Source organism: Cavia porcellus, unplaced genomic scaffold (genome assembly GCF_034190915.1).
Source record: "Cavia porcellus strain 051 isolate PalLab524CR breed Dunkin Hartley unplaced genomic scaffold, mCavPor4.1 scaffold_2, whole genome shotgun sequence".
NCBI lineage: Eukaryota > Metazoa > Chordata > Mammalia > Rodentia > Caviidae > Cavia > Cavia porcellus.
This window is the reverse complement of record NW_026947485.1, coordinates 23,833,339-23,845,886: the sequence shown is the minus strand read 5'-3', so window position 1 is coordinate 23,845,886 and position 12,548 is coordinate 23,833,339. Positions and strand designations below refer to the sequence as shown.

Sequence of the window (12,548 nt, the reverse complement as noted above, 5' to 3'; positions counted from 1 at the left end):
TTCTAAAGTGTTTTCTAGAGAAAGTAGGACTTAGCTATCCTTTCTGGGATTTATCTGGGACTGCAGCAGGTGGTCTGAGGACTTTTGGAATCTGGAACTAGAATTAAGAAAATGGAGACTTGCATGTCTGTCAAATAGATTGTTGTATAGCACGAGGAGTGCTGCCGTGATGCCAGTCTCTACTGTCACCACCTCTTGGATAAGTGAAGAAAAGACAAAGTTTTAACAAGTAGTTGTTTTTCTTTCTTTATAAATTTGATTGTGTCATTTCCCTGTTGAAAAAATATCTAGTGCTTATTAGTAAACTTTGTAGCCTGATATAGCAGGACCTTTACATTCTGTGCTAGCTCGTATTTTTGCCTCTTCACAATTCCTTTCTGCTACATGTTCCAGGATTTAACATTCTCCTCTAACATCCAAATGCCTCTTCTATGTATGTATATATTTGTGTATATGTTAATTTTGTCTGCTGAGAATGATTTCATCCCTCTCTGCCTAGTAAGCTCTTATTCAGTCTTTAAGACCCAGTTCAAAGCAGCATCCTCTGTGTGATTTTCTCTGGGGTTTCCTATTTTATACTCTCCCTGCTGCACTGTGTTTGACTCCAGCAGATTGTCTATCATAGTGTACATTTCTCTAGTCATTGTTCACAATTCTGAGCCAAATCCTGGGAATTCTACATTTTTGATATCTTTTAAATCCATTTATTCTTATTTTACTTTCTTTCCATTTTATTTGTATTTTGCTACTGGGATGCTCTACCACTGAGTCAGACTCATTTTATCTTTGTATGTTGAGGCAGGGTCTCACTAAGTTGTTCAGGATGGCCTCAAACTTGCAGTCTTCCAGCTCAGCCTCCCAAGTGGCTGGGCTTAAAGGTGTGTGCTACCATGCCCAGTGATTTCACTTTATACTCACTAATTTAGACCTTCAAAATCCATCCTTGGAATAACTCCTTACTAATCTCTCAAACTGTCTTTGTCATTTTAAATTGTCATTTACATGCTCAACCAATGTGTAATTCCTAACATCTTCCCTATTCAAAAACCTTTAATGAATCCTTAGAAACTGTCAAGGTAAAAATATCTTTGCTTTGTATTCAAATACACAGTTTTACTAACGTGATCATCAAACATTATATTTTATATGTTTTACTCAATAGTCTAACCGCTTATCATTCTGTGAACACATTAGTAGTTTCTGTCTCTGTGGTTCTACTCAGACCATATCCTCCACTGCTTCATTATATCCTTGACTACTGATGTTCTAGCTGATCAATATTCAGGTCACCTCTAAATTCTCTAAGTGCTTGTCTGACCCGACAGCCTCTGATCCACTCCCCCTGAGCTCAGCAGTTTGTTTAAATTCTTCACGCATCGCGATGATTTGTGTATGTGTTGGTCTGTGTTCATTTCAACAATGTAGAATTATTTTTTATTTGTCTTAGCTAAGTTCTCTAAATAACAGCCCCTGGTTTGCAAAGAACAAGGCTTGGAAGCCATATATTGCGTGAACAGATGCATGAGTATTGGGATAAGGAAATAAAGATAGGAAATGCAGAACTGGAGTGAAGAGGAACTGGCAGAAGGATCATTCATAAAAGGTTAAACAAATCCTCAGTAAGCAAAAGTGCGGCAACTACTTTAACTTGAAGAAGATTAAAATGGATAATATATTGATGTGTAATATGTGAAGACTTTTTTCCTGTGCCTGCTTTCAGTATGGCCTAAGTAAGTAAGTAAATTAGGCCCTTCAAGTAATATTGAAGGCCCTAACTTCTCTTTCAGAGTTTTGCTTGATTATTTTTACACTGATACTGTGGCCTTATGCTTGGAGGGGATAGGCTGAAATCCATTATATGTTCTAGAAAATTGATTCTGTCCAAAGGAAGTACAAAACACTACAACGTTCACTTTTGTTTTTCTTCCCCAAATACATAGTGGAGAACTGTAACATGTTCCTCAGTGTCTCACCCATTCTATGTTTCCCTGCTGTGGTGGTTGCTTGGACTGCTTTTGATAACCAGGAGCTGCTTTTGGGCACTTTAGGCACTTAGTTTCCATTTCTGAAATCCTAGAATCACCCTACACGACCCTCCTACGCTTTCTGTGTATCATGAAGAATCCAAGTCCAACAGCGACTCTCTTTACAGCTTTAGGGAAGCCAATGGGGCTTCCTTATCTGTAAAGTGGCGTGGTTATATCATCCTCCTGTGTTGTGATGGAGTTTAACTCTTTGTTACTAGAGTGCTGGGAACATGAAAGGCTGTTTTCCTTACTTCCTTTCTCTCTCCAAAATCCACGTAAGAGGGCAGCCTTGTCTTCCCCAGAGTATTAGCCCGTGGTATTATAACAATGTAGTTTTTCCCAGAAATCTCTGATTTTAATTTTTTGATGGTTTTTATTTTGGCACCGGATTGCATTCTAGTTGATTCTACAGTAATTTGGGGGGGGGGGGATAATGATATGAAAGAAACTAAAGTTAAAAACACCGAGAAATAAGCTATTCTTTTTTAATTTTTTAAAAAATATTTCAGCTTCATTTTTTTAATTAACATTTTGGTTTTAAAATCTATTTGAAAAAAGCACAGTAAATTTGAATATGCAGTTTTGGATAAATCTGAGAAATAGTGTAATGAAAAGAGTGAAATATAGTAAACAATGTAAGAATAAAAGTCAAATGGTAAAAATACAAAATTCACAGCACTATACATAAATAAAAAAATACTATCAGGTTTATGTGGATGACAATCTATGAATCAACAATGCAGAGGACCTTGGTTAGAAAAGATTATTGCCCTAGAAAGACACAGCACTGCACTATTATAGAAAGTAAGTCAATCATTTTGTTTAGTTTGGTACCAAGGAATCAAACTCAGGACTTTGTGCTTGCCAGGCAGGCATTGTGCTGCTGAGCTGTATTTCCTGACCTGAAAATACATTAATCTTGACAATATTTTCAATACTGCAGTATCTTACCAGAGTACAGGAAATTGTATTAATGGCCTTTTTCTAACTGTAGGTGTCATTTAATGTGAAGCAGAGCTGGAGAGGGAAGATCTCATAGTTTTAAAGTTAATATGGTAAAGTGTATGGTAACCATTAGCCTCCACCGAACAGCAGTGGTCTACATTAATTGTTCAATATACTGGTTGTGAAACTTTTATTCCTTTTAAAAACATATTAGAAAATCACTGTATAAAAGTCATACTATAAGAATTTGTTTCTCTTCGATCCCTGTTACAAAAAAAAAAAATTTGTTTCTGATTATAAGTAGGCATTTGTATGTGTGAGTGGATACAGACACCCAGATATTATAATCATGCAGAGCTATTTAGTACTTGTCTGTGTGCGCAGCTCTGTGCATGGTCAACCCAGGGTTTTTAATTTTTCTGAGGTTTTTATGTCAGTCGTTGCAACCAATACAGAGATCAAGGTGACAGGAAGGGCAGCCAAGGTTTTTACACTGCACGGGGTGTGGGTGGGGGAGGCAGAACACTAGTAAATAAGCCCTCAGGACAATTTCAGACTGCTAAGTGCCCTGAAGACAGTGGGACGGGGACAAGTAGAGTGGACTGTTTTACACAGAAGGGCCAGCAAAGGCCTCCACAAAGGTGGCATTTGTGCTCATGAGACAGGCGAGAGTGTGCCGTAGCAGGCTCCAGGTGGTAAGGCTGGAGCAGGATGGGCAGCTGGACCAGATCCACAGAGGCCTGGTCAGTCAGAGGAGAAGTCTGGACCTCACTGGGGAATCAGGAGGCAGGGGAGGGACACCACCTAATTTATGTCACAAAAAGTCCCTCTGGTTGCCCGGAAGGGGAAAAGGGAGAGTTAGAAAGAGGACGCCTGTGGGGCAGATTCTAGGCCTCCTGTAGTCCAGACGAGAGGGCAGTGGTGGTATGGACAAGGCCAAGTGCAGATGGATAGAAAGGGAAGAATCAAAATGTGGAAGCTAATTCAGGGATACTAATGCATTTCAGTCTCGGGAAAAAATAGTCTCATGAAAACTTTTTTTCTTTTTTAACACTAACTTTATGTCAGATACTGGCATTACATGACTTGTATAATTCAAGGAATACATAAAAACAACCACTTAGGCCGAGCAACTATTTAGGCTCCCTGGCAAGTCTGTCGCTCTGGACTGCAGATGTGTTCTTACCTCGGGGAGACCTTCAATGAAAGAGTGGATATTTGCGGCATTCGCAACTTCTTTGATCTCATCCAAGGACACCACACGGCTGTTATCACCATAGGCAATGTTCTCTGCGATGCTACGGTTGAAGAGCACAGGCTCTTGAGAAACGATGGCTATTTGAGAACGGAGCCACTGTACATTTAATTCTTTTGCATCTATGCCATCAAACAGCTGCCAAAAGCAGAATGGAGAATGGTATGTTAAGATCTGACAGCTGTACCATGTTACTGTTCACTGTATTCAAACACTTCAAGCATGTACAAATCATAACAAGAAGGCTAGGAATTCAAGCTATTTCAAAGCGGTATAATGTAACCCAAGGGAGACTCATAAATCAGATGTTGAGTAAAGCAAACAGCATATGACTCACTGAAGTGCTGCTTCCAAACTTACCTGACTGTTCTGGAAATGGCCACATATTCTAGAGACCTGCCAGAAGTGTGGAGTAAACCCTGGTGATCTGTCCTGAAGTCAGATGAAATATGACCACACTCTTCCTTTTCTGTTGCAGGACTCATTTACAGAAGCCCAAAGAGGATAGGTGTAGACTCATACAGAAGATCACTTGTAGAGATAATGTCATTTTGCTCATGGCCATGTGTATGTGCATGGCCATAATATAACAACCTTCAACTGGTGGTTGATGAGCATGCCTACTATGTGATGATGACTCTTCAGGTACCAAGAAATAGTATATGACGAAGCTCTTGCACTATTGTATTCTAGCAGAGAAAGCCAGATAATAAACACGGCGATAAACTCAGAAAAAGAAAGTGCCATGAAGACAGGACAACAGAACAGAGTGACTGAGGCCTGGGAGAGGCTGTGGAAAGGGAAGTGAAGAAGGGTGCATGCCCGAGGGATACTCAGACTGAGCTAGGAATGATGAGAAGCAACTATCAAAGAAGTTGTAGCAAGATGGAGGGCTCATAGATGTGTTTAAAGCACATACAAAATCCAGGGCAATTGATATATAGTAGCCAATGAGGCCAGGAGAGATGCAAGAATTTGGAGAGGGGGGCAGGGCCCAGAGCGTGAAGACTGGCTGATGGTGTGGTCTCTGGTTTGTTTTCAACCATTGGCGCGTTTTGAGGAAGGTGTATGCTATACAATGTACAGACACACAAATATTACTAGTTAAAGAAAGCCATTTTGAACAATTCTTGTTTGAAAATATTCATTGAGTGTATAACTCAGAAAAATCTATAAAGCGTAGTACTATTAATGTAACTCTTTGCTTTTCGGTACTGGAGATTGAACCTAGGGTTTTATGTGCACTAGGCAATTGCTGTATCCTTTGCACTACATCCCTGGCCCAATGTGACAATTTTGACCTGAAGGGCCCTACAGTTTTTTGGAGGAAAGAGGAGGCAGGATGGGAAGTGGGGGAGGGGAGGAGAACAGGGAACTAAGGAGGGGAAGGGAGGGAAGGAGAGGAAAGGAGATCTAGCAGATGTTTTATGTGGTATGGCAGGATAAATCAAGGTATGGAAAACATCCCTTTAGTTCAAAGGAGGATACGGGTACATCTTTTTGAAATCAGAACCCACAAAGTAATGATGATTCAAATAAGACTTAATGACGTATAAGGTATTGACAGTTGGGGTGGGGATGGTCCATGAGAAAAGCATCACTTTGTTATTGGTTTGTTTGTTTTCTTAAAGGTGGGGATAGAGATTTACTTATTATTTTTTAATATCTGCATTGCCTGCCCTGCCCAAACCAGTGAGGACGCTTACACCCTTAAGAGCGGTACCGTTAACCTCCAGATTAGGTGTGATTAAATTCAGTCTTACTACTTGTCCTTTCATGGGATCATAGAATCTCTGCAGGAGTTGAATAGAAGTGCTTTTTCCACAGCCGCTGCTCCCAACGAATGCCACAGTCTTCCCCTTCTCAATACTGAGGGATAAGCCATGAAGGATGAAAACATCTGGGCGGCTTGGGTAGAAGAAAGAGACTTCTCGAAACTCTAAATTCCCTTCGCATGTGTCCTGCGAAAGGAAGGTGACAGTGTTGAGATGGGTGACTTAGGACAGCGGCAACACACGCTGGCATCTTGGCGAAGGGCTCTTTGGAAACTGTATGTTCCCCCACCATTTTAATTTTCAATTTCATATTCATCGCTGGAGAGCTGCTGGCTGCAGGGCAGTTCCTGCCATGCCTCTTATATTTCATATCTATTTTTCTTATTATCTTCACTACTCAATTTCTCCTAACACTGGTGTCTTTTGGCTTGGCTATGCAGACATAATCCATTCCACAGATTAGCTGTGAAACCAGCTGCTCTAAATAAATCTATGTTTTTTTCTTTTTTAATTTGGTTTTTAATTTAACTTGCTTTACAGAATTTTACTGCTTAATTCAGAGGAGCTTGTGTCCTCACAAAGTGTATATTGTAAGCGGGACTGTATTTTATAGTTAATGTACATTGTGGTTTGAATTCTGCTTTTCTTTAGTTTTCATGAATCATTACTTGGCAGTAGTGCTTGCCTAGTTTAGGTTTCTCTCCATCTTTCAGTCTCTTTACTGAATGATGATTTGTATGTAAACCAAATCAGTATATACCAAAAATGTTTTCAAAAGAGTTTCCATAACTATCACCAAGTAGTGATGGACTTTTGCTTTACTTTTTGGCTCATAAAATTTTGGGTTCTTTTGAACTTCGTGTTTTCCCCAACAAATTTTTTTTTTTTTTTTTTGGTGTTGTTGAGGATTCAACCCGGGGCCTCATTGTGTGCTGCACACATTCTGTACACTGGGCTATGTCTCCAATTGCATTTTAACTTTTGTTGGTAAGGTGGATATACACTAAGAAGGGGTAGGTGGAGATGTATGTGTGTTCTTGGGTGGGATGTGTTGGTGGTGGTATTGAGAACTGGACTTCCTGACATATTCCTTACATCAGACTTAGTCACACTTAGCAATTGTTGAACCCAGCCTAAAGGAATCAGGTAGGAGACACATCAAAGGTTTTTGACCATAGGATTCTGTTATCAAAGAAATAAAAAGTTAGTATATGTTTAACAGTTATATGAGATATAATAAAAACTATGGTGCATATTTAAATTAAAAATCAGAAGATTAATTATAGGGTGCAAGTGCCTGCTTGGCAATCATGAGGTTGTGAGTTTGATCCCTGGTACCCAAAAAAAAAAAAAAAAAAAAAAAATTTAGAAAGACACTTTGCCATTAATCTTCCTCAAAATACTCGTCCTTTCTTTGAGCACTCTTATCCCTTTGTTTTTGCCACTTTCTGAAGCAATTCTGGAAGTTCATTTTCCATGAATGTTTTTTTCATGGCTGCTTTTATGTCTTGAATCAATTCAAAAGGAAATTTCTGTAAAATAAAAACATTTTAGTGTGTCCTTACCCACCTCATTCACTGGATCTGACATAGGCAGCTTCTAACTCTTCTCTGAAGTCAAAATTACCTTTTAAGGTAAATGTATAAGAGAGAACGTCCAGAACTACTTTAGATACGGGATGCATGTGTTTGAAGTAAAGGAAAGTATTTTGAAGGGGACTAATGTGATATATCTTTCACAGTAATAAATTTAAAAAATTGAAAATTTATCACATTTTCTGACCGTATCTCATAGAAGTAGAAGAAAATATTGAAACTGATGTATATGCCACAACGTAAGTGTACTATTTCTAATTTTGACCCTTATAATGAAGTTATATTTTTTGACCCTTATAACGAAGTTTGATTATTTTTGCATATGCTGTGTTGCCTTTGGTAAAGGCATAGAGAGATAGTCTGAGAAACTTCTAGACTAATATTTTATAAATTTAGTTTCGCTATTTTTAATTATATTCACTATGGAGATTTTCATTGATATATAAACGTGAGAGAAAAATATAATGTGTTGATATATTTCTATCGCCCAGCTTCAGTGTATATAATTTTTGCTAATTTTTGAGCAGATTTTAATTTTTACTTATTTATTTTTGTCTTTGTGAGACAGGGTCTTACTATGCGGTTCAGGCTGGCATTGGGCTCAGTTTGTAGCCCAGGGTAGTCTCAAACTCATAACAATCCTCCTGCCTCAGCCTTGGGAATACTAGAATTACAGGTTTGAGCTACCATGCCTGGCAAAAAATATTTCTTACATCTTTTACTTTCTAAAAGACGAGTATGAAATCTTATTTCAATTTGATGTATCTGGAGCATTCAAGGTCTTTTTGAGAGTTTCAGGATATTTTATTCCTGTTGTAACAATAAGCATTCCTTTTAATAATTATGTAGATCTTTGATACTGCTTTGTTTTAAACTATCATACACAAAAATCTATTAACATTCTAGAGAAATAGTTATAAATGAAAAAAATTCTAGAGAAGTAATTATAAATGAAAAAACTTTAAATATATACTTAATGGCTGTTCCAAATTTTAAATTTAAAATGTTTAGAAAGGTTTTAAAATTGAATATATATGTTATATAATATTATTATTGAGAAGCTTATTTTGAAATTATTTAATTCTCTATTATTTCTCTTTTAATATTCACAGTCTGTTAGAGTTGTGACTAAATTTGTGTGTATGTATGTCTATTTGTTTATTATTTTTGGTATCAGGAATCGAACTCAGGACCTTGTGCTTGCCAGCCAGGTGCTGTGCTGCTGAGCCATATCCCCAGCCCTGTGTATGTTAATTTAACAAATGTAATTCCCTTTTATTCCTGTTTGTAGATATATTTTTTTAATGAAAAATGTCATTAGGCCATTATTTACTTGCATAAATTATTAGAGGAAAAAATGCGTAAAATCTAATACCAATCTCCACTCAAGACTAAAACTGTTGCTGTCTGAATATCTTTCAAGATTCCCATCAATGCTTTTTTTGAGAATACTTTCATGGGATCAAGCAAATAAATTAAAAGCATGTATTTTTAACATAGAGGTAAAAGTATGATTAAGACAAGGCCCCCTTCCTTCTTTGTGGTCATAAAATTCTTTTATAAACTTTTAACACCTTTTGTTACTAGAAGTATCTTTTGCAGAGTTAAATAATTTCTTCATTGAATAAGTGGACACAAATCATAGTTGTGCTTACTGGTTTTTTCCCTTTTTGACTGTAGATGTTTATAGTTGGTTTCTTTTCCAACAAAGCAAACAGATGCGCAGCTCCAGATTTGGCTTTGGAATATTCAGGTGCCAAAACAAGTGTTTCTCCAATGGCCATCGCTCCATAGGCAATTGCAGTAAAAACTCTATCAAAGGATACAACATGTGAATCTTAGATCCAATTAAAAACAGTAAAACTTTAAAAATAAAGGAAAAAGTAGGCACAGGAATTTAACCTTTTAGGTCAGATAGTGCCACGAATGCATACTCTGTACACCAAAATAACCTTTGGAGTTTGGGTAATCTTAAGAATTTCTTCTCTGATTAGAGACACAGACCAAAGATTCCAGCTAGTCTAAAATGTGAAAGTCACCTTAATGTAAGGCTTGCTTGCTTGGAGATTTTACCGAGAACTCAAATGACAATAAGAATGGGTCTTCAGTAGTAGGATCTAAATTGATAGATAAGAAGTGGGTTTCTCTTCCTTCTTTGCATATAATGTAGTTAGAAGAGATAACTGAAGCTAAATGATTATCTGCCTAATGTACTATGCTCTTTAGAGAGCAAAGCACAGCGATTGTACTTCCTTAAGGTTCCCACACAAAATCTCACTAAAATATACTAGAAGAAAAGCTTTGATCTTATAGGTTTGGTACTGATCATAATCCCAGTTTCACATGTTCATTGTAGAATGGTAAGTAGGCATGATGTTTCTTTTCTTTCTTTCTTTTTTTTTTTTTTTTTTCTTGGTGGTAATGGAAATTGAACCCACAGCCTTGGCACTGAGCTAAATCCCCTGCCCTTTTTAAGTTTTTTACTTTGAGATAGGGTCTTGCTAAACTGCTCAGTCACCCAGGCTGGGCTCAAACCTGAGATATTCTGTCCTTAGCTTCCCAGAGTGCTGCATTACAGGGGTGCACCACCATCCTGGGTGTAATCTGTTTGAATGATGCACAGATAAAAACTGATGCTAATAATGGCCCTAACTCCCACAGCTTCCTGTTTCTTCCTTCCGTTGGGGCCCTAGGAAATACCAAGGTGATGTGATCATTAATCATTCTTATTTAATGGTCTGCCTATGTTGTGACAGCTAAAATGCTCATGTCCCTAAAAGATGACCCGTTGTAAGGAATTTAATTAGAGAAATTCAGTAAAGGTAGTAGGCCAGCAGGGGGAGAAATTTTTGTTAGGCCTTTTGATCCTCTTAGAATTTAGAGCCATAAAATAAGGGAAACCAAGTCACCAATTCCATTTATGATAAGAATCAGTCTAGCTCTGGGTACTTAAATGGAAAACTAAGCAAGAATTATTTTAAAAATAACTTTTCAGAAACATTGTATGAAGGTTTGGAGACAGAATTAGTAATAAATATCTACTAAACAAAGTCCACAGTAGGTGGAGTCAGGAAAGTACATTTTGTGTTTTGCTACTTTTTAGTTATGTGATTCTGAGAAAGTAACCTCTTTGAGTTTTAACCTTTCCACCTGTAATATGAGAATGTTTTGCAGGGTAGTTTAGAGGAGTAAGAAAATAATATACGACGAGTCTTTAATAGCAAGTAAAAATGTACTCAGAATTTACTGTTAGAGCGATTATGTAAATAATGAACTGAATTGCGGTCTTGGGGAGCCTCTTTCTGGAAACATCCTGAGGGACTCACTGGCAAGATGCTGGTCATATGGTGATGTCTCTTTACAGGTGCCCCAAGTTGAACAGCTGTACATGCATAAGGCTACCTTCACATGAGGAGAGGAATTCGAGTAAGAGACTATAGGGCTTGCTTTTTGTATAATAAAACAACACAACACAAAACAAAACAAAACCCAAGATTCCTTAAAGAAGACAAGAAGGGAAGTGTTGCCAAAATCACCCCTCCCTGACTGCAAGCAGCCCAGGAGGAGAGAGATGCCTTCAGCTTGAGTGATGGAGAAAGCATGAAGTCCAGGCCTAGGCTTGAAACCCAGTGCCAGGGCCAGTGCGGTAAACTCCCCTGCCTGGCACAGCCCCCTGATCCCTACACCAGTTGAATGAACACCTGGAGTTGCATTAGGCAGGCAGCTGCAGGACCCTGGCTCCACTCTCTGGGGAGCAGGGCACAGAAGCTGGCACAGGGCTTGATCACAGAGCTCAGTGCCAGGGCTGCTGCAGAAACAGAAAGGCCACATAGAGGCCAGGTTAATGCTGACAGATGGAGCTGCTAGACTGGCCCTGAGCGCCAGAGGGACAGACTCAGGTTTTGGCCACATTATTTCCAGAGACCAGGTAGGGCCTTGCTACTGTGAGACTCGGGGTGACTAAATCAGTTTAGCGCCAGCCTTAGTGGCTAAGGGACTATCTCTTTCACCCACCCTCTGACCTCAAGCAGTACAGCTTTAGCCAGGTGAATGCTCACAGATGGGGCTCTAGTACCTCCCCTGGCACCAGAGAGACTTACACTCCATGGGATGCACTGTGTATCTGCCTGTGTGACCACCAGATGTAGTAAGGGCTTCAGTGGACCTAAGACTGTGCAGGTGGCTGAGGTCATGAGACTTGGGCACAATCTAGTTTAGCATCATCCAAGGTGGCAAGAGACTGTTGTTATCAGCACTGCCCCAACCTCAGGCAGCATAGCATGGAACCAGACCCCACTTGCTAGAAGTAGGACAGAATAGTAAGTGTAAGACGCTGCCCTGGGTCTTAGTACTGGGCTGCTGCAACCTAACAGTGGGCCGATCCTAATGGCCCCCATCTCAGACCTGTGCCGAGGGAGACATTCCGCCTTAGTCTATGGGATTTCTGTTTCAGCTAGCATTATGTGTATGCCTGGTTGTTATGCCATGAGTTCCCCTCCGCAATGACCAGCCCATCACAGTGTGAGCCTTGGTCCTAACCCATGTTGTGTTGGTTTAGTGAGCTATGGGCTCAAGGTGTGACAGTGACACACTTGGTGACCGCAGGTGTGATGTGGGAGCCTGGGGCTCTCCGGTGCATGATGACTCTGCCCATAGCTGGTAACTGTTGATGAGGCATTTGGGCCTTGGTTGGCCCAAGGGCGAGGCTTATAGTGACAGGTTATTCTGTGTTCATTTTTGTTTCTTTCTGAGCAATGCACCCACAGTCCATCTGAAACCAATCTGGTTCCCAGAGAGTAGACTGAGTATGTTGGGGGAGGAGGAAATGGGAAGCTAATGGGTAGTGACAGGAAGATATAGGGTGTTTTTAGTAAGATGAGTATAAATAACAGTAATGTGCACTTCAGAATGTTAGAAGGAAGAATTTTGCGAGTTTTACCATAAAAATTAC

General features: G+C 39.2%; 1 protein-coding gene across 1 annotated transcript in view; it reads right to left on the bottom strand.

The window, feature by feature from the left end:
* The window catches only part of Abcb5 (ATP binding cassette subfamily B member 5), a 111,023-nt gene that overhangs the window by 5,880 nt on the left and 92,595 nt on the right, over positions 1-12,548 (bottom strand). The window contains exons 26-28 of the mRNA XM_063235661.1: positions 9,253-9,409; positions 5,991-6,188; positions 4,159-4,365 (exon numbers count right to left, since the gene is read on the bottom strand). Coding sequence (XP_063091731.1) covers positions 4,159-4,365; positions 5,991-6,188; positions 9,253-9,409 — 562 coding nt within the window. The remainder of the gene's footprint in view (positions 1-4,158; positions 4,366-5,990; positions 6,189-9,252; positions 9,410-12,548) is intronic.